This window comes from Globicephala melas, chromosome 2 (genome assembly GCF_963455315.2).
Source record: "Globicephala melas chromosome 2, mGloMel1.2, whole genome shotgun sequence".
Taxonomy (NCBI): Eukaryota; Metazoa; Chordata; class Mammalia; order Artiodactyla; family Delphinidae; genus Globicephala; species Globicephala melas.
Genome location: NC_083315.2, coordinates 103429672 through 103452690, shown reverse-complemented (window position 1 = coordinate 103452690; position 23019 = coordinate 103429672). Strand labels below are relative to the sequence as shown.

At 39.0% G+C, this 23019-nt stretch overlaps 1 protein-coding gene across 1 annotated transcript; it reads right to left on the bottom strand.

Moving 5' to 3' along the window:
- Positions 1-1430: 1430 nt before the first annotated feature.
- Positions 1431-22042, bottom strand: RNF212B (ring finger protein 212B). The gene is made up of 14 exons (XM_030854582.2): positions 21943-22042; positions 20033-20085; positions 19454-19528; positions 14494-14609; positions 13421-13481; positions 12673-12701; positions 11507-11553; positions 11243-11285; positions 11024-11084; positions 10323-10371; positions 4708-4747; positions 4311-4411; positions 3550-3611; positions 1431-1778 (listed from the first exon to the last, which is right to left on the bottom strand). Exons 1-14 carry the CDS (start codon positions 22040-22042, stop codon positions 1713-1715), a joined length of 903 nt encoding a protein of 300 aa, XP_030710442.1. The 3' UTR covers positions 1431-1712.
- Positions 22043-23019: the final 977 nt, after the last annotated feature.

Here is a 23019-nt window from a genome sequence, read left to right as displayed (position 1 = left end):
AATCACAAATACTTCCTCTTCCTTATACCAGCTTGACTTTATATGTTTTCCTGCTGCTTTATTGAGTCACACAGGGAGCAGAATGTTTTCGTTTCTAATACTGGACCACTATGCCTTGTACCTTTTTATCTTTCCCAAACCCCCATTCTGTTCACTATTTGTCTCAGGGTAAATCTTCCCCCCGGAGCTTGTGAAAAAGTTTAATAATTGGGTGGAGAATAATTTAGACTGGATATTTATTGGAGGTGGGAATTAGGGGAGATGTCCTTTAAAAAAAAAGTAGAATTAGAATTACAGAGGGGTAGAGAGGAGAAGGAATGGTTTCTACTGTTCGGAAGGACAGTGCAGGTAGGTTCCAGGTTTGGTTTTACAAACCTGACAGTCCCTCCTGCCTAGCTTGACATAGACTGATTTTTTTATCTTTTTGGTGTTGGTTTAATGTGTCCAGAAAAGAGACTTTTCCCTCACTTTATACGATCTGTCTTGGAGACAGAGGGACCATGGTCCTTAACTGAATTAATTGATGTTTTAGAATGGTTTTCATCAGTTGGGGTCAGATATAAAGGTATCAGTGGGTTAACCATCTAGAAATAAAAAAGTGGAAAGCCCCAAATTGCTAGAATAATAATAAAAAGGCCAAAAATAAAATTGTTTCTCTCACCTCCACTTTGCCACTTCTATGGTTTAGAGATTAATGGAGCCAAATCCATTAACTTTCTGATTTAGTATACTTTTTATTTATTTTTGAAGTGGCAGGATATAGTGAGGTAAAGTAAAAGAACAAAAACTTGAAAAGTTAGTAGATCAGTATCTATCACTAGGCAGACTTTTTTCTGCACCTGCTACAGCACAGGCTCTTGCTCAGAAGAGAGGGAGTTTAGAAATGCCTTTAAAATAAATTCAGTTTCAGAAAGGGTAGTGGGATCCTATTCAGCTACAAGGTCATTCCCAAGACCAAATTTATTTCTGGCAGATGCTATCTTTACATTTTTCCAATATTTTTGCTTAAGGTATGCCTGCCAGTGGCCTACCCATTTAATCCCTCATTTCTACCCCTTAGTACCCAAAGAAGAATAAATGTTTGATCTCAGTGGTAGTGTTCTTTGCCCACTCCACCATTTGAGAGCTTGTAATACCAATAGAGTTGCAGTAGCAATAAAAGGACATCCTCTTTATTTCATTATCTGTGTACTTTAGTAAGCCTGTGTCTCCAACCGTTACCAAACAGAAAGGAAAATCAACATATTTAATAGTAACTAGGCACAGAGGAAACAATAGGCAAATAGAAAAAGTATAATAAATTAGGGCAAGGAACAGTGTTGTGGCTTGTTAACATCGGCAGTGGGAGAATATATCCAAAGCTAAAAAGTGAAATCCAGAAATAAAACATGGTTAATAAGTATATCACCCCACCCACCCCACCCCCAGTGATGCCAAGAATTGTTTTTATAACCTTGTTTCAAGTTGCAGGAAATAAGGGAGCTATCTGTATCTTGTGGGAGAGATATAAACATCTTCCTGAAGCTCTGACCTGATCATTTTCATAGGAAGTAATACAGGGTGTATAGGGTTAAGATTGAGAGAGAGAAGGTACAGAGTGAAACCAGGAAACAAGGTAGGGGTACATTTTCCAAGGCCATCACACCTAAATGAGTATGAGATGCTACCGTCCGTCCTTCAGCAGTATATATAGATCAGATCTTGAAAATGGTCTATCTGGGAGTGTTCCATGCTTCTCTCCCCCTGGCTAATCCCATCTGCCTCTGTTGGTAGAGATTCTGCAGCACAGGACAGGAAGGCAGTTAAGGGTGTTTGTAACAAAAAGGGCGAGTGTTTGTAACAAAAAGGGCAAGTAAGGCCCTCTCAAGTCATTATATGAAGTTTATCGTGACAGTAAACCGCTGCTGTTGCTTCCCCATAGTTTTCTCCCTTTCATGAAAACTAACTTTTCCAAACTAAGATTTGATACATCTAATGTGACAAAGGCTTTGTTGCTACTTATGAAACTGGAGCATTTCCGTGGTTTATGGTGATAAAGCCGAATATTTGAAAATCAAACAGTTTTGGGAAGCCTGGAACATGACTACCATACCCAGAGATGATTACCAGGGAGGCAGAGTTCTTAGGCCTCTGGGGAAGTGGTACTTTCTTCAATAACTCTTTTTCTAACTTTATTATGGAAATTTTCAAAAAATACAAAAACAGTAGTATAATGTACTCATATGTACTCATCACCCAACTTCAACAATTAACTCATGGCCAATTTTCTTTCATTTCTACTTTCTCACACTGCCCCTTTCCACTAGATTAAGCTAAAGCAAAATTCAGACAATCATTTAATTTTCTATCCATAAGTATTTTAGTATGCATCTCTAAAAGATAAAGACTATTTTTAAAAACATAACCACAATAGCATCATGCCTACAAAAAAAACACTATTAACAATTCCTTAATATAAAATGTCCACTAAGTATTCAGTTTTCCTCAACTGTCTCATAAATGGTTTTTACAGTTTGTTCCAATCAAGATCCAACTGGAGGCCATTTATTTGCAGATGGTTTATGTGTCTTAAGACTTTTTTTCACCTGTAGATTAATCCCTCGATTTACGAGGGTCTTAGAGGGATGTTATTTCCCCAGCGTTGTCTGTTAAGGCTTAGACCCTAATTCCTTGCTGATGAAAATAAAGGGAATTTTGGAACATGAGAGCAAAATATTTACCTACCTTAGTAGGTCACCAGGAGCTTGGCCTAAATATCCTCAAAACCCAAGGTGTAAAAGTGAACTTAAAAGGCAAGACTGGACTTTTCATTTAATAGAGCTCCTTACAAACCTCTCTTCTCGTTCCCATGCCCTTTTCCTCTTGTTTTCTGGATCAGAATCATAGTCTCATAAATTTACAAAACATTATTCTGCTGTTGCTCTTTGGAGAAATGAAAATGGTTTTTCCTAGTTCAAGCAGTACCTCTATCCAAAATATATATTCCATTGAAAACCCCTTTCTGTGAAACTCTTGGGAATGTCATTTGTGTCCACATCCTTAGTTCACCCTGGCCAAGACCTCTCAGTTTAAAACCTTTCATTACTATGTGACCGAATTTTTTTTTTTTTTTTTTTTTTTTTTTTTTGCTGTACGCGGGCCTCTCACCGTTGTGGCCTCTCCCGTTGCGGAGCACAGGCTCCGGACGCGCAGGCTCAGCGGCCATGGTTCACGGGCGCAGCTGCTCCGCGGCATGTGGGATCCTCCCGGACCGGGGCACGAACCCGTGTCCCCTGCATCGGTAGGCGGACTCTCAACCACTGCGCCACCAGGGAAGCCCTGTGACCTAATTTTTAAACCCCAAACCAGGAAGGTAATCTGACAGTCATATTATCAGAGTGACACCACTCTGGAAAACTGTGTACCTGTGGTTACCACACTTGAAACCACGTCATTCTCCACTGGTTACATTCTATCACCTTAACAAGAGACCAGAATGAGGCATTAAGTGTGCAGGCCTAACTGTGTGAGTTTTTCATGAGCAGACCAGTTAGACTGGCCAGGGCTCACCTGTAGGGCTGGTAGGTGGAAACCAGGAAGACCCTCTAGTGTGGTTCTGCTCTCCCTCTGACCTGGAGGATGGAATTAAATAGTGAAAGATAACTACCTGGGGCAGTTTCTCAGTATTGTTATTTATGCATCAGGATAAATAAGTGGTTCTTAATCTGCAGTACACTACTCAGAAGGGAAAAGACTGTTAGCTCAGCAATTCAAGAGGTGGGTTATAATATAAAGTCCATTCTTTTACTGTGAGGATGGGGTGGTGACACAGAGGTCTGAGATTTGAGTTTAACTATGAGTAGAAAGATGTAGAGACAATATAAAGATTTTGGTGAGCTATGAAAGATGACAGCCCCTTATCACAAGGACTGGTAGCAGAGGTACCTTTTGGGAAAACATGAGGAGAATAAAGGATGCTGGTTTTATCATTCTCATTCAGCACTAAGCTCCCAGCAGTGCTGCAACATAGGGATCTCAAAAGAAACAAACAAAAAGCCAGTTTAATTCTACAGGCCAACCTTCTGGCTAAAGAGCAGAACTCTATTCCTGGTGACAGGATGAGTGATATTTAGGCACAATCCAAAGCCTGCCTTAACTGTGAAGGAAATGGGGTAACTCTTAAAGAATATTAAGGAGTCAAACTTGAGACAGTGCTTTTTTCAGGGGCTGGGGTGTAAAAATCTCAACTTCTTTGCACCTTGAAAATCTTCATTTTAGTGTATATGTCAATGGTTGAAGCTCCACTCCTTTGGGAATGTTATTTAACTTACCTGAATTATTGGGGGTGAGGACTCCTATTTGACCTGAATCCCCACCACTTAGGGATGGTCTGAAAGAAAAAATCCCCTGTCCGGAGGAGGCAGATGAAGGTCTAAGGAAGGGAAATAAAAGCATCAGTAGAGAAAAGGAAAGGTTAAAGTAAAAACCATGTGTAAAGGAAGAGCCTATACATTTAAACCAGAGAGGAAATGAATCCCCTGCTTGCAACTCAGAATACAATTAAGTAATTCAGATGTATATTAGACACAGTACTGTTCAACCTTCTCTTTTGTTTACAAGGTAGATTATAAGCTTCAGTGGTATAGGCCAGTGGAGAAGTAACCACAGGGCTGCTGGCAGAATGTCAGTGGGAACAGATCTCAAGTGAAAGGAAGCAGTATTACTTACCTATAAGATAGGCTGTGAGTGGAAGCTGGTGAAGGGGTTTCTGAAAAGCATAAAGATGAGCCTATGAGATAATTCATGAACCAAGAAGAGATCCAGGTATTCTGGGGGCCAGGGCAAAGGAACAGGGGATCAAAGATTTTGGTATATATGTTAGACTTGGGGGCTAATGGCAAGTGAAAAAGCCCACAAGTCACCTAGCAGTGGATCATAAAGGTGCTTTCCTCGCCCTTTCATGAGTTTATGGGCAAGGATCCATCACTGCCTTGATGCGTTCTAATGTATCTGTGCCTTGGTTTCCCCTCTAAGGTGAAGATTATCAGAAAGAATGGCTAAAGACAAAGGGTCTTTAAATTGGCTGGGAGTGACAGCAGTAAAAATGTAGAGTAAGGACCTCCACAGATTCTCTCCATAAAAGGAATGAGAAAACTGGCAAAAATTGTCAGAATCAACTTCTTCAGAATTCTGGAAATTAACAAAGGGCTTTTAGCAATCTGGGGAATGTTTATTCCAGAAAAATAGCTGAATGTGAGTAAGAACAGTGAGCTTTGTGACATTTTAACTTGCCCTATTCCCATTTCTCCCTCTCCAGCTCCATGGTAGCCTTGAAAATCAACAGTTTGGCAGTCATCATAGGGGATGGAATGGGGTTGGAGCTCTTTCAAAACCTCATTCCCAGAGAATTGTCATACTTGACCTGCCTAGTTGTTCACTGGAAGACTTCACTTGCAAGGCTTTCTTTATTTGACCTGACTTGGAGCCAAACTTACCAGGACTTGGAGCTTAAGAGTTCACCAAGTGTGAAAAGCTTTTTCCCCAGGAGTGTTTATTGCAAATAATTAGAGGCACTTGTTTAGCCTGCCTGAGGAGGTGAATATCAGTTGGGGCAAACAATAGGCTAACCAAAAAGCATAAAAGGAAAAGCTGTGGAATGACCTGTCCACCGGGATTTTGAAAAGGAACAAGTTCTTGGGAATCTAGGCCATGTGCATGCACAGGGCTGTGTGCATGCTCAGTAAAGATTGAAAAGGCTCTAAGCTCTCACCTTGGGACTACCTTGAGGTCATACAAGCAGAAAGTGAAGGCTAAGGCACAGTCGTCAGCTGCATGTTGAAGGTACACCCCAACACACAGTCCCTCAGCAAACACTGAGGGATTTATTGGTACTAGGTGTTTAAGGAAAGCTCTGTCCAATCATTAGCTGAACACTAAGCTAACCAAATAGACACTTCGGTGGCCACACGAGAAAGAATACAGATTTTACAGAATCAGTTTTAGAAAGTCACTAAACAAACAATGACAAACAGCAACAACAACAAACCTTGGGAAGGGAGGAAGTATCTGATTCTTAGAGTTGCCATGCTATATTATTTAGCTGTCCAGTTTTCAACAAAAAATTATGAGGCATGAAAGAAACAAGAAAGTATGATCTATGTAAAGGAAAAAAGCACAAGCAATAGAAACTGTCCTTGAGGAAGCTCAGATACATTGGATTTTAAAGACAAAGACTTTAAACCAGCGGTTCTTTTTTTTTTTTTTTTTTGGCCACGTTGACAGGCATGCGGGATCCTAGTTCCCCGAACAGGGATCGAACCCATATCCCCTGCAGTGGAAGCACAGTCTTAACCACTGGACTGCCAAGGAAGTCCCTAAATCAGCTATTTTAAACATGTTCAGTTAGCTAAAGGAAACCATGTCTAAAGCACTAAACAACAGTATGAGAATGGTCTCATCAAATAGAGAACACTAATAAAGAAATATTATATTAAAAAGAAGCAAATATAAGTTCTGGAATTGAAAAGTACAATAACTAAAATGTAAACTTCACTAGAGATATGAGCTGTCAGAAAAAAGAATCAGCAAACTTGAAGATAAATCAATTGAGATTATCCAGTATGAAGAAGAGAAAGAAAAAGGAATGAAGAAAAATGAACAAAGCCTCAAAGACCTTGGTGGAATACCATCAAGCACACCAGCATGTGCAAAATGGGAGTTCCAGAAGGAGAACAGAGAGGACCAAGGGCAGAAAGAATTATCTGAAGAAATAATGGCTGACAACTTCCCAAATTAGATGAAAACATTAATCTATACATCCAAGAAGCTCAACAAATCCCAAAGAGGATAAATCAAAGAGATCCGCACCTAGACTCATCATAAACTGTTGAAAGCTAAAGGCAAAAAAAGAAACTTGAAAGCAGCAAGAGAGAAGCCATTCATCACATGAAAGGGATTCTCAATAAAATTGGCACTGATTTCTCCTCAGAAACCATGGAGGCCAGAATATAGGAGGATAACGTATTCAAAATGCTGAAAGACTGTCAATCAAAAATTTTAAATCCAGCAAAACTATCCTTCAAAAATGAAGGAGAAATTAAGACACTCCCAGATGAGTGTCAAAATTAAGAGAATTCATCACTACCAAACCTGCTTTACAAGAAATACTAAAGAGAGTCCTTCAAGCTTAAGTGATAGGACACTGGACAGTAACTCAAATCTACATGAAGAAATAATAAAGATCACTGGTAAAGATAACTACATTGATAAACATAAAAGTATAAGTGTATTTTTGTAACTTCCTCCTATCTGATTTAAAAGACAACTGCATAAAACATAATTATAAATTTATGTTGAGGAGAACACAATTTTTAAAGATATAATCTATATAATAACAGCACAATAGAATGGAGAGGGGAATGGAACTATATAGGAGAAAAGCTTTTGTACACTGTTGAAATTAAGTTTGGTATAATCTGAACTAAATTGTTATAAATTATGATGTTGATCCCTAAGAAAATAACAAAAAATACAGTGAAAGAAACAAGAGAGAAAGTAAAATGGTACACTAGAAAATAGCTGTTTAACACAAAAGACAGCAAAAATGGAGGAAGTGAGGAACAAAACATACATAAGACATATAGAAAACAGGGACTTCCCTGGTGGTCCAGTGGTTAAGAATCCACGCTTCCACTGTAGGGGGCACAGGTTCAATCCCTGGTCGGGGAACTAAAATCCCACATGCTGTGTGGTGTGGCAAAAAAAAAAAAAAAAAGACACATAGAAAACAAATAGCAAAATGGCAGAAGCAGTCTTTCCTTATTAATAATTACGTTAAATGTAAATGTATTAAACTCTCCAATTAAAAGGCAGAAACTGGCCAAATGGTGAAAAAAGATCCAACTATACATCGTCTATGAAAGACTCACTGTAAATTCAAAGACACATATAGGTTTAAAGTAAAAGGATGGAAAAAGATATTCCACGCAAACAGTAAACAAAAGAGAGCTGGAATGGGTAATATCAGACAAATGCACTTTAAGACAACATTGTTACTAGAGACAAAGGTCAAAATGATAAAAGGGTCAACCCATCAAGAAGATATAACACTTATATATGCACTTAAAAACAAAGTCCTAAAATACATGAAGCAAAAACTGACAGAATTGAAGAGAAAAATAGATAATTCAACAATAATAGAGCTTTCAATACCCCACTTTCAATAATGGATAAAACAGCAAGACAGAAGATCAGCAAGAAAACAGAAGATTTAAATGGCACTATATACCAACTAAATCTAACAGATATCTATAGAACACTCCACCCAACAACAGCAGAATACACATTCTTTTCAAGTGTACAGGGAACTTTCCCCAGGATAGACAATGTTTTAGGCTATAAATTTAAAAGGATCTAAACCATACAAAGTATGTTGTTCAACAACAATGAAATGAAATTAAAATCAATTAACAGGAGGAAATTTGGGAAATTAACAATTATGTGGATAATCAACACTGCTAAGTAACTAATGGGTCAAAGAAAAGAAAATCACAGAAGTTAGAAAATACTTTGAGATGAATGAAAACAAAAACACAACATACTAAAACTTAAAAGGATGCAGTGAAAGCAGTGCTCAGAGTGAAATTTATAACTGTAAAGGTCTATATTAAAAAAGCAGATCTCAAGTCAATAATGCTACTGTCCACTTTAAGAAACGAGGAGAACTAAACCCAAAAGCAGATGGAAAGAAAATGATTAGGGCAGAAAAAAATGAAATAGAGAATAGAAAAATAATAGAGAAAAATCAAGAAAACTAAAAGTTGGTTCTTTGAAATGATAAACAAAATTGACTAATCCTGTGGGGTGACGGGCAGGATAAATCTGGAGGCTGGGATTAACACATACATACTACTATGTATAAAATAGATAACCCTGGTGGTGCAGTGGTTAAGAATCCGCCTGCCAGTGCAGTGGACATGGGTTCGAGCCCTGGTCTGGGAAGATCCCACATGCCGCAGAGCAACTAAGCCCGCACACCACAGCTACTGAGCCTGCGCTCTACAGCCCGCAAGCCACAACTACTGAGCCCACGTGCCACAACTACTGAAGCCTGCACACCTGGAACCCGTGCTCCACAACAAGAAAAGCTACCGCAATGAGAGCACCACAACGAAGAGTAGCCCCTGCTCACCACACCAGAGAAAGCCTGCGTGCAGCAACGAAGACCTAGCGCAGCCAAAAATAAATAAATTTAAAAAAAACCCAGATAACCAACAAGGACCTACTGTATAGCACAGGAAACTATACTCAATATTATATAATAACTTATAAGGGAAAAGAATCTGAAAAAATATATGTATATATAGATTCAGTTATATAAATATACATACATATGTATGTATATGTCTGTATTGGGTTGGCCAAAAAGTTCATTCGCTTTTTTTCTGGAAGATGGTACATATATATATATATATATATATATATATATATATATCTCAATTGCTGTGCCGTACACCTGAAACTTAGATGATATTGTAAATCAACTATACTTTAATTTAAAAATTTTTTTAAAATAAACTTCCTTTTTAGAACTGTTAAAAAATTGGACTAATCTTTAGCCAGGCTGTCCAAGAAAAAAGAAGAAAGCCCCAAATAACTAAAATCAGAAATAAAAGAGAGTATTACTACTAACCTGACAGAAATAAATTGGCTAGAGCACCTAGTTTTTCAAAGGGGTGAAGATGAAAGAACTGGAGGGAGGCTATTTGGTGAATTTCAAAAATGGTTATCCAGGAAGAGATCTGTGAATTTCAAAACTGCCTCTTGGGAAAGAAAGGGAAATCCTCTCCAAGTATACTCTATGGACTGACTAATGCCTTGAAAAACAGTAATAACAGTAATAGTTCTAAGGGGAAAGAGACAAGAAATTACGTAGGTGGAACCAAAATATTTCTTCACTGGAATATTTTTGTGTTTGATACACAGTGAAGAAGCCAGACACCCTTCAGGCTAACATAATTGGCATCTAGTTAATCTTTCTTTTAGATCTAACTTCTACTGCCATCTTGTGGCAATTAAAATCCAGGTCAATTATTTTAAAAGTTACTCTCCAGTCTCCTGACCAGAGGGTTTCAATGACTTTCTAATACTCAAGTTTCAATTTTCCCCTTATCAGTTTGAGAACAGAAATATCATTACTTGAAAAGTTGTATCTGGATACCTGGAACCACCTTCTGGAGAAAAAGTAAAATGGCATTATATTATGCACAGAAAACCAGAAATCTGCTGGTATCTGCTCAGAATGTGTTGGCTTCTGACTCCTTCCCCTACACTGCCCCTCTCACCAGTAAAAGAGTCTCTTGGAGTGCTCCTTCCCTGCAGCGCTCTGGCTCCCTGAGGGACAAATAATAAACATTAATAAATATATCCCGGGGCTTCCCTGGTGGCGCAGTGGTTGAGAGTCCGCCTGCCGATGCAGGGGACACGGGTTCCTGCCCCGGTCCGGGAGGATCCCACATGCCGCGGAGCGACTAGGCCCGTGAACCATGACCGCTGAGCCTGTGTGTCCGGAGCCTGTGCTCCGCAACAGGAGAGGCCACAACAGTGAGAGGCCCGCGTACCGCCAAAAAAATAATAATAATAAAATAAATAAATAAATAAATAAATAAATATATATATATATATATATATATATATATATATCCCGATTCTCTGGCTTCCATATTTCATGCTATGGCTATACACTGAAGTGTATGTTTTTCTCCCAGAGTGGGTACGTGACTCCAGGAAGGATCCACACTTTATTCCTTCCAAAATGAACATGATGGACACTGTTAATGCAGTCCACTATTTTCACCCCTATTCATTCCGAGTCATGAATTAGGTCAGCTTCTAACATCAGGTCTGAATTGCTGAAAGAGAGTCCAGGCATGGCATCAGATAATTCATGCCAAAATCAATATAAGTTTAATATTCTTGCTTTAATCTTGGCTTTCATTTAGCATTAGAAGTCTCAATCTGAAAAGATAATGTGAATATTTCTTACCTGTCCCAAGTTACTAAAGCCAGCCCCTCTATAAAGGATAGATTCCACTGAGGAGGACCGACTGTATAAGGCAAAACAAAAAGGAAAAAACAAACCTGGTATTAAACTTTTACACAGACATAAAGTCTCCTCAGTCCCTGTCTCAGCCGTATCTAGGCATTTCTTTCATCTTGATCTTTTGCCAACAGTTCTAATGCTGCTGTGTAGCTTTCTACTCACCTGACCACTTGGCTGCTATGCTGAGAACTGGGTCGTGGAGTAACTGAAAGGGAATAAAATGCAGAATGAAAAGTTGCCATCAATGGTGTGCCCTGCCTTGCCTAGCCTACATGTTGCAAGTGAGTGTCCAGGAGTATGGCCTTTTCATATCATACATAAGATTCAGAAAATCACATTATACTTTCTGAGAGGAAACCATCTTCCATATGGGATAAGGATATTTACTCATCTCACACAGATATTTGGGCAAAACATGGTCTCTACCTGACTGTGATGGAGAAGTAATGCCCACTGGTCGAGGTGTGGTTGACCTGCAAGGAAAAAAAAAAAAAAAAAAGAAAGGCAGCTCTATTTTCTCTAAGCAGAACTTAGTGCCACCTTAGAGGATCAATCAGGTCATTATTTACAGAAATAACAGCCTTCTCTCTGAGCACAAATTGCTTACTAATCATGTATTACAGGTATCAGCCCAAAATACAGAGGCAAGCTTTCCATATGGGACTCCTTGGCTCTCCAATTCCCTAAACGAAATCTTCTCCACTTCTCTATTGCCCATAATAGAAGTTCTGAAGTCCTTCTTTCTTCCTTCCCGTAGTGCCTTACCAGGTACTCTCAACTTTACATATATCTATCCATCTGTCCATCCATTCATACATCTGCCATTCCCTCACTCCCTCCATCCCCTCTTCCATCTACCCACAGACACTTATTTAGTGCTCATAAGTCTTAGATCCTGAACTTACAAAGATAACTAGAATATGGTTCCTATTTTTGAGAGGCTCACAGGCTAGTGGGAGAGACAAAAAGAAAAAGAGCAACATAAGTGTTATAATGGGTATGTCAGAAGTATGGAAGTATGATAGAACACTATACTTTAGCTTCTGTGAGTCAGGGGCCATGTCTTTTTAATCCACCAATGCAGAGCTGATATTAAAAATATATAATAACTGGTAGGGTACAGACATTTACAATTAGAATAATCGGTGATGTACACCCAACACCTAACACAGTGCTTCACAAACAGTAAGTACTTAATGAATATTTATTGAATAAATGAATAATAGAACATCTAACTCTGCCTAATAAAGTGCTGACAGAGGAAATGACACATGAGTTCAATTTTGAGGGGTGAATAGGATTTCATAAGGTGACGGTCAAGGGTGAGCATTCATCCAAGATTTTAGTTCAGCACTTTTCAGTAAGGAGCTCTTTTTTGGAGAAGTGAAAAATGAATTCATAAACCATTCCCTCCACCGCAGAGCCCACACAGGAGCTACAGCCAAGTGCCAAGAAAGGATAGAATTCACTTTGCTGTACAGCAGAAACTAACACAACATTGTAAAGCAACTATACTCCAATTAAAAAAAAAAAAAAAAAGGAAAGGATAGAAATTTTCAAAGAGGGATGGTATGGGGCCTGATAAAACTGACCTGCTTCCTTGGTACCAACTTGGAGATTCCTGTAGGTGAAAAAAATGGGAGTGAAGGAAGCTGTAGCTCAATGGTCCCAATCAATGGATCTTACTTGTCAGATAGCTAAGCTGCAATGTCCTCTAGTTGTGGTTACTAAGATGCCCAATAGAAGAAAAAACAGCAACAGTGAGTGTTTCCTCAGAAAATTATTAGCTTTGGGGGGAGAAAATTTTAGTTCCTCTTCACAAAAACACATTGGGAATCCTGTAGACTGATACATGTGGGGAAATATAGAGAGTCTATGGGGAGAGCAAGGAAAATGACAGGATTACAATGTGCTAGAAGAGTTACAAGAGTAAGATCAAAAGGAACATTATATAAACACAAAGGACAATCTTGGGAAGAGACAAATGTCCAGGAAATAGAGTTTGAGGGACAGGAAAGGTCCTGAGGTGCCTTGGGATTCTTGAAGACAAATTTTAAGTTACCACAGATATCTCTTCTATAAGAGAGCTTCCCATGTGTTATGGCATGGACTCCCTGATATTCGAGAATAGGTTACCACTGTGCTAGATTTTGTCCTTTCATCCCTCCAAGGTCTTCTGTGGCCTCGTCCATTTACTACAGTGTGCTTGCTGTACAAATGTTATCAATATTACCAGCCATGATGTGAAAAAGGTTAGGAAACACTAATTCTATTCAGTCAGCTAGATAGATGGGCCAAGTAAGAGAGAAAATAATAGTATGGAAAATCTATTTCATTCACCTTTAGGATGGCTAGCAATTTCTTCAGTTCTCCATTCTCTTTCCTTAAGACTGACAGCTCTCTAGGCAAAAGATGGAAAAAGAAACAATCAGCTCCAGCAGGTCAGTGGGATAAAAAACCTGATTTTTATTATCAACATCTAGTTAATGCTTCCGGAGAGATACTTGCCACTATACAAGGTATTTCTGTCAGAGATCTGGTGATTCAGGGGGGCAATGGCAGGGTTTTGGTGGTGAGAAGAATCAGGTGGACAAAATAAACAGTCACTTGGTACGATTTCAGAAGTTTACACAGAACTGCATTTCCTCTCCACACATTTTCCCCTGGCCTGCTGCTGTCTGAAAATTTCCATCAGGGATTCCATCTTTTAGCTTAAGATTTCCAAAAGAACATGGACTTCCCTGGTGGTACAGTGGTTAAGAATCTGCCTGCCAATGCAGGGGACATGGGTTCAATCCCTGGTCTGGGAAGATCCCACATGCTGTGGAGCAACTAAGCCCGTGCGCCACAACTACTGAACCTGCACTCTAGAGCCCATGAGCCACAACTACTGAGCCTGTGTGCCACAACTACTGAGCCCACGTGCTGCAACTACTGAAGCCTGCGCGCCTAGAGCCCATGCTCTGCAACAAAAGAAGCCACCGCAATGAGAAGCCCCAACACCACAATGAAGAGTAGCCCCCGCTTGCTGCAACTAGAGAAAGCCTGCGTGCAGCAACAAAGACCCAACGCAGCCAAAAAAAAAAAAAAAAAGAACCAAAACACACCCTCCTAGAGGTAACATTTTAAATCTTCCATCATTATTACTGTGAAAAAGTCATGTCCGATTTCTCTGAAGTAGTTTTCGACAGATGGAAGTAAAAGGGGAAAGCTATAAAGTAGGGAAGGTCCCTTGAGGGAAGAAAGAGAAAAATAAAATGAAGATTGAGAGACCAAAAATTCTGTACCTGACTTAACGAAGACAAACATAAACACACATGGAGCAATTTTTAGGCTTTGGAACCATAAGGAAATAAGGGCTACAGCGTCTATGAGAAGAAAAAGGCTCTCTGGTGATTTCATTCGTCACTTACTTGTCCTGGTTAGTCAGTGTTTGCTGTGCCTCCTGCGTGGCTGCTTCTAACTTGGTAATTCTATGCTTATAAAAGGCGATGAGGAGATCTGTTTGCTTCTTCTGGAAACTCCACACCTACTAGGGAAAAACAGACCTTTGACATACAACCCCCATAACTCCTTTCCCCTTACTTGTAGCAACAAATGGAAACCCATCAATTCATACTCTATTACTGATCATTTTCTTCTGGAGCATCTGACCTAATTCATGATTCCCCAAAACTAGGGAAAGCCAAAGCTTTTCATTTCCAGAAAAGTGCCTTCCTAATATCTTAATGAGAACATTCTGACATAGAATGACCCTTTAAAAATATAACCATTCGGGCTTCCCTGGTGGCGCAGTGGTTAAGAGTCCGCCTGCCGATGCAGGGGACACAGGTTCGTGCCCCGGTCCGGGAAGATCCCACATGCCGCAGAGCGGCTGGGCCCGTGAGCCATGGCCGCTGAGCCTGCGCGTCCGGAGCCTGTGCTCCGCAACGGGAGAGGCCACAACAGTGAGAGGCCCGCGTAACGAAAAAAAAAAAAAAAAAAAATATATATATATATATATATATATATAACCATTCATCTTGAGCAAGAAGTGACAACCAAAAAAATGTTTCCAAGCTTAGAACTGGTTCTGACCTTACTTGTTTACTATTAGCTTGGACTCAGCTTCCACATTCCTAGCTCTACAGAGCACTGGTAACCAATTTACTTTCCCTAAGATACTCACACATAGACACTTGTAGGCTGTTTATGTTGCTACAGTAAAGGGCAAAGAGGCACAGAAGGAGATTTACCTATTCCTGAATTTTATTTCTGGCCATGGGTAAATAATTTTATCTTTTGCTTTAATTTACCATTTGATATACTGATATGCCTATCATGGAATTACTGAATCAGATCAAAAGTTAATATGTGGAAAGTATTTTAGCTTTGTCAGGTTCTACTTTTGAATACACAGCAGTATTCAGGTCTCGTTTGTTTCCTCCCTACTCACACCGTAAACCTTTTTTCTTAGGTCCTTCCTAGATCTGGTACTTTTGTCATAAATTTTTTGTTCTCATTTAATTTGCAAGTTGCTTTTGCCACCTTACTAAAGAATTCTACTTCCGAATTTATATAGTCTCTACACTCTTTCCTTTCTACTCAAAAGCAAACTAAACTAATTCTACACAGATAAGAATTCACTGTAATCTATTTTTTAAAATTTATTCTTGTTTTCAATAAAAGTAAAACATATTCATTTTAGAAAATTTGAACAATGCAGAAGCAGAAAAAAGGCACTCAATCCTGGGAGTTATCTAAAATGGCAAAGGGTTGGCGAGCAATAGATACTATGGATAGATACAATATATAGCCAAGAGACCTACTAACCTACGTGCCAAAACTACTTTGGTGCTCAAAGAGATTTGAGCAAAAAAGAATCCTAAAAATGCTTCCTTATCAAAAGCAAGGGGACTTCCCTGGTGGTCCAGTGGTTAAGACTCCACGCTTCCACTGCAGGGGGCACAGGTTCGATCCCTCGTCGGGGAACTAAGATCCTACAAGCCACGTGGCACAGCCAGGGAGTTAAGTTTTGGGTTGCAGTTTGTGATCAAAGCCTCTCACACTGGGGCTTAAGGTTCCTCGACCTGCTCAGTAGTGATAAAGAACTCAGCTACACTGTTTCAGAAGTCTTAAAAACTGACAGATAAACTTTTTCTTTTCAGGTAAAATAATCTTCAACTAAATAAAACCTTTCTTCAAAGGCACCATTGATTATCTCAGCTGTTCAGTCTTTAAATTCAAGTGAGGGATGGGAAACTGATCTGATCTATTTATGAGATCAGGTCTTGACCTGATTTTACTCAAACGATTTATATGGTAGTTATTTAAGTATGTTAGCAAAACATATGATTTCCCAGTCAGCCAACTAATGATCAGGGCCAGCTGCCTGTACTTGTAAATAAAGTTTTACTGGAATACAGTCATACCCATTTGTTTACAGATTGCCTGTGGCTGTTGTTCTGTGCTACAGCAGCAGAGTTGAGTAGCTGCAACAGAGGTTGCATAGCCTGCAAAACCTAAAATATTTACTAACCTTTCAAGAAAAAGTTTGTCAGTCCCAACATTAAATTTATGAAAGTCTTTCTTGGGCTTCCCTGGTGACGCAGTGGTTAAAAATCAGCCTGCCAATGCAGGGGACACAGGTTCGAGCCCTGGTTGGGGAAGATCCCCCATGCCGCGGAGCAACTAAGTCTGTGCGCCACAGCTACTGAGCCTGAGCTCTACAGCCCGAGAGCCACAACTACTGAAGCCCGCATGCCTAGAGCTCGTGTTCCACAATAAGAGAAGCCACTGCAATGAGAAGCCCGCACACCACAACCAAGAGTAGCTCCTGTTCACCACAACTAGAGAAAGCCCGCGTGCAGCAACGAAGACCCAATGCAGCCCAAAATAAATAAATAAATTCATTTTTTAAAAAAGTCTTTCTCTGTATTTTTGTTTATCTTTTTCTTTTTTTTTGGCTGCGCCATATGGCATGTGGGATCTTCGTTCCCCAAGCAGGGATCAAACCCATGCCCCCTGTATTGGGAGCACAGAGCCTTAACCACTGGCCCACCAGGGAAGTCCCTCTGTATTTTCATTTGTGCCTTTTGCTCTGAATTTGTCTTTCTTTGTGAACCTATATCTTTCCCTCTCTTTCTCTCAACCTCTTCTCTCTCTTTATTTCCTACTCTATTTGATGCTTGATGTTGTCTGTTCTTCCTATTTGTTTTTACTTAATGGACATTTATGTTACTTCTTCTTAATTTTAAAGTGGATGGGCCCAACGAAATGGGAGAAAATGTTTGCAAATCACATATGTGGTGAAGGACTTGTACCTAGAATATATAAAGAACTCTTACAACTAATAAAAAGACAATCCGACTTAAAAATGGGCAAAGGATTTGAATAGATATTACTTTAAAGATGACAAACAAATAGCCAATAAGCACATGAGAAGATGCTCAACAACATTAATCATCAGAGAAATGCAAATCAAACCCACACCGAGATAGCACTTCACACCACTAGGATGATTATTATTAAAAAAAGACAGATAAAACAAGTGTTGGTGAGGATATGGAGAAATCAAAATCCTCATACACTGCTGGTAAAAATGTAAAATGTGCAAGCACTTGGGAAAACAGTCTGGCAGTTCCAAAAGTTAAACATAGAGTTACCATTTGATCCAGTGATCTAATTCCTATGTATATATCCAAGAGAAATGAATATATGGCCACACAAAAACTTGTATACAAATACTCATAGCAGCATTATTCATAATAGCCAAAAAGTGGAAATAACCTAAATGTCCCTCGATGGATGAATGAATACGTGAAACGTATATCCAGCTATATAATGGATTATTATTTGGTCATAAAAAGGAATAAAGTACTAATGAAGTTCTAATACATTCTACAACATGGATAAACCTTGAACACATTATGCTAAGGGAAAGCAGTGCAGGATTCAGACAATAAATAAATTATATAATGTTAGAGATAAGACCTATGATGAAAAATAAAGCAGGGTAAGAAGTAGACTTGGGGCTGCTATTTGAGATATGAGAGTCAGTAAAGGTCTGACTGAGGAAGAAAAATATGAGCAGAAGCCTGAACGAGACAATCTAGACATTACTTGGATCAGTTATTCAACTTCACAGATTGGGAAAACACATTTTCAGACATTGCTGACTTCACCAAACGGGCACTTCACTACAGTGATGATTAACTGACCCTTTTCATGTATTTTATCTTGATTACTTGACCATGTGTATTTGGTCCCATGATTAGGCAGGGTAGAATTCAGACTACATATAATTTCTCTCCTGATCATTAACTAACCCTTGGTTTAGTTATTAACCAAAGCTCTGCTCTTTCTCTTGTTCATGTGACCTTGTTTACATTTCTCCTTGAATCTCAGCTGGATTTTATCTCCCCATAATGTTAAATAGTATCTCAAATATGACGGTTCACCCAAGCAGCTAAAAGCAGGATGCAGTGAAAGCTTTAATTTCCCTTCCTCTATCTCCAGAGTCAGGATTGAGGGGGAGACACCAAAGAAAAATTAAACCTACTGTCTTCAGCCAAACATGACAAAGGACCATCTTCACATTTAATAAAAAAATATTCTCGTAAGAACGAGGAGAGTAGAGAAGAAAAATAGTGATAAAATCTCAAGAAATGTGCCCAGATAGCAATCCCATGAGGCTATGAAATGATCTTGGTGGAGAACCGGAGAGTGGAAAGGAAAAACCAAAGTTTTTAGAATTTGGGAACTTTCTCAAATGGTTGTCCTGTCTCCTCTTCACTTCCTTCCACAATTCTATTGCTCCTGACCAAGTCAATGGCATGACAACATATCATGCATCAGGAAAAGAAAAATATCTTCCAAAATTCAGGCAACCTATTATAAATACTAACTGAAGAATTAAATATATATGTGTTGCTAAGAGAGGTTATTGAAAAATAAGAGTGGAGAACAAGAAATCCGTTTTTGAACTTAGGTCTATAAGCAAAAGCTTGAAAGTTTGGCTACTAAATCCATTGTTTGCAGGGTCAGGCCTGTATATTCAAAGCAATTTTTAGAAGATTCATTAAATGTGCGAAGAAAGAAGACAAAGCTCTCTAGAACCTTTTTTATCCTCAAAAATTACTAAATAGAACTAGGAACCACAAGGCAAGATGTCAGCTACATAGTAGTTTTTACAGCCTATCACAGATTCTGGGTGAGTAAAAAGTTAACTGTTGAGATTTGTATCATCAGGGAAGAAAGCAAACAGGGCAGCCAATTTCTCCCCATTGTATACAAATATATGAATGCAGTTTAAAGAGAACCTCTGGAAAAGAAATAAGATGCATTTATAACTTGCCTGGAAAATCAGGTTTTCTTCACTTTTATTTCTCATACCTGAGAGATGTGACTAAAATACTGCAAAGCTGTCTCCACAGGGCTTTTGAAGTACATCTTCTCCTGAGGTTTCAGCTATGAAGAGAGTAAGACACATCCACAATGGAATGAAATAAAATACAGGCAAATATGGTTAAAGACATAGCACCCTTTCTAAAGCAACCAGGTATTATTTCACTGTGCTAAAAGGGCGATCACTATTGCGCTAGGAGATGTAGACTACATATCCTAATCCTTCTTACCTCATGCTTCTGTGACAGCAGTCACAAATCCACAAATAATTCTTTTATCTCTAGTTTACCTCCTTTTTTTTTCAATTGCTATCTACACGTTTTGTTTGTTCCTTTTTTAAAAAAAAAATTTCAGTTTTTTTTTTTGGCCATGCCACGTGGCTTGCAGGATCTTAGTTCTCTGACCAGAGATTGAACCTAGGCCCCCACGGTGAAAGCCCCAAGTCCTAACCACTGGACCACCAGGGAATTCCCCCAAAATTTCAGTTCTTAGCCACTGTATTCTTTGTATAGTTCCTACACACCAGGAATGGGATAAGATTGTTTGTGACGGGGAGGAAAAACTTACATTATCAGAAAGAGCCAGATACTTGCAGGCAGTTCCACAAACAGCACATTTATCTAGCGGGGAAAGGGGAAAAAAATGTTTGGTTCTCATGGGCATGAGGTAAGATTTTCCTAAAGTACATGATAACAGTCAAGTAGGCTAGCTAATGAAAAGAGGGTTCTTACTGAATTCAAAATGTCATTGTGCTATAAAAGGACATGGACTTGAGCTCCATTCTCGAAATCAGTGTTTCCAAACTTGTATGTTGATGAGAAGTAAGGCTTTCACACTGTACCTCTACCCATCTCCCTTTTTATAAATTCTCAGTTTTCTTCTGCAGGTGAGGGACAGTAGCCTCCCAGCAGGAGTACAGGAGTGTACATTTACTAGAGTCTGGGAAGAGTACCAAAGATCTCAACTTTAAGTTATTATTTTTTATTCTATCTACCAGACAGTAGGCACACATTAGGCACCATAAGAAACTCTCCAATTATTCCTGCCTTGTTCTCACCTTGCTAATATTCCTGGATATTGTTTTGAAGCTCTCCTACTCTCATTCTCTAATTAACCCAATCTGAAAGATGTGGAAATTAAAATTACTAATCTTCCTGTGAAGTTAAAATTTTAGTAGTGGTGCTGGTTATTGATTAAGATAAATGCCATGTCCGGAGAAAACGTCACATGACATATGCTTCACCGAGACAAACTGCTCCAAAGTGAGCTGCTGTTACCATAGTAATAGCTTTGTTACATTAGCAGATAACTTTAAAGGGTCATGAGATTCACATAGAGAAAAAGCTTCTCCAGAGGCTACCTAACCTGACTCTTCTTTCCTTGGGGATGAAGTTTTTCCCCGTCTTCCTTCCATATTATTATCAGAGTGAGCTAGCAAGTGCAAATCATTCTTCTATTTAAGAAAAAGACAAGACAAAGAAACTTCCACAGCTCTCCATCACCTGCAGGATAAAGTTCAGGTTCTTTAGCCTGGTATATAGAGCCTTCCATCATATGGCCACTACCTACCACTCTAGCCTCATCTCTCACCATTTCTTACTTTATTCTTTTATGCTCTACCAATCCCAACCACATGTACTTCCCTGTACTAAGTTTAATGATGTTGTATTCCTTTACACATGCTGTTCTCTTAAACCAGAATGACCTTCCCTGCCTAATTCACTTGGCAGACTCCAGTTTATTACTCAAAACTCTATTGAAACAACACCTCTTCTATGAAATTTTCCCTGATCAAAACATCTTAAGTCCCTCTTCTGGACCTACTACCCAGAATACATACCTACAGAATATAATACATACCTTGTAAGTATTTTAGCATTAAGAAAAAAAAGACACACCTTAAATTTGTCTCTTCTAAGACTTAACAGCTGCAAGAACTTGGTCAAATCACCTATTTGAACCAGCTCCTCATTTGTAAAATGGGTCTACTAATAATTACCTCCTGGGATTGTGGTGAGGATACATAAAACTGGTACACATGAAAATACTTTTTAAACCACAAAGGTATCACCCACCACTATCACCATCGTCAACATTTCTAATTAAATTGATTTCACAGATTATACTACTTCCCATTAGAAATAGCTCTTGTTATCAACCACTTTCCCAATTTCTATTCATTATTTTTATTTTTTCTCTTTCCTCTAATCAGTCTGATAACCTTGTGGCTTTCCCTGCCACAGGCTTCAGAACACTGACAAGCACCTTTTGATGTTCAAGTAATAGATAGTCCATTTGCTAAATCATTCCTTTTAATGGATTCCTCCGATTTTCATAATCAACAGTTTCCTATTATACCCACACCACCTTCGGCCTACTAAGTGATTTTTATTCCAAGTTACACAGAGAAATGGTTAATCATGATTTCTAGGTTAAAAACATTTTTGCCTGAATCTGAAAACAGTTAAATCACTCACCCAGAGTCAAACACTTTTTACAGAAAATATGGCCACAGCTGGTGACAAAGAAATGGGCCCCATCTTTTTGGAAACACAGGTTGCAGTGAAACCAATCCATTCTGCAGCAGAGAAAGAGAATAACCTGGGGCATAACATAATTATAGCTGTTCCAAAATCTACTTAACAATGTTTGCTTAGTTTCTGCTAACTTATTGGGATGTGGGCATACTATTGTGGGTATTTCAATTGGATGTGAGGAAGTACATATACCTCTGAAGTAAAAAAAGCAGACTGCAGACTATGCTATGCAATTTTCTAAAGAGAAAAATTATACATATTTAGAAGAGTAATAGGACAATGATGATTTTTTTTGAATGGTGAGATCATGTGTATGTGTGTGTGTGTGTGTGTGTTGCCTTTACACTTTTTTTGTTTTCTAAATTTTCTGGATTAATTCAGGCACTAATTTGTAATTAGAAAAAACAATCCTAAAAAAAAATCTATTTCTTTCCTAATAGTTTCCTGTGATACAGCAAGATGGAGCAAGGAGAAGGTAGTGGACCAAATATACAAGATCACATATTAGCCATTTGGGACACATTTTATCTAATGGAAACATTATTTATGCATGATGTCTCAGCTTTTCACATTTCCTTCTACTCCATAGAAACTCAGAATCATAGAACTGGAAGCGATCTTGAAAATCATTTAACATTTTTTCCAATCCCATCATTTTTCAAAAGATGTATCTGATATTCACTGAAATGTAAGGTTTTAAATGAAGAAACTGACATAAAAAATACAGAGCTGAGGGCTTCCCTGATGGCGCAGTGGTTGACAGTCCGCCTGCTGATGCAGGGGACACGGGTTCGTGCCCCGGTCCGGGAAGATCCCACATGCCGCGGAGCGGCTGGGCCCGTGAGCCATGGCCGCTGAGCCTGCGCGTCCGGAGCCTGTGCTCCGCAACGGGAGAGGCCACAACAGTGAGAGGCCCGCGTACCGCAAAAAAAAAAAAAAAAAAAAAAATACAGAGCTGATACATAGAGCTGTAATTAGTTCACACATTTAATAGATTTACGCTTAATTTCATGACTA

Coding starts and splice junctions, on each gene's coding strand:
- RNF212B (XM_030854582.2), bottom strand. CDS start 22,042: ATGGATTGGTTTCACTGCAACCTGTGTTTCCAAAAAGATGGGGCCCAT. Junction 19,529..20,032: donor ATCTGGCTCTTTCTGATAAT/GTAAGTTTTTCC, acceptor CTCTCTTCATAG/CTGAAACCTCAGGAGAAGAT. Junction 3,612..4,310: donor CCTCACCCCCAATAATTCAG/GTAAGTTAAATA, acceptor TCCATCCTCCAG/GTCAGAGGGAGAGCAGAACC.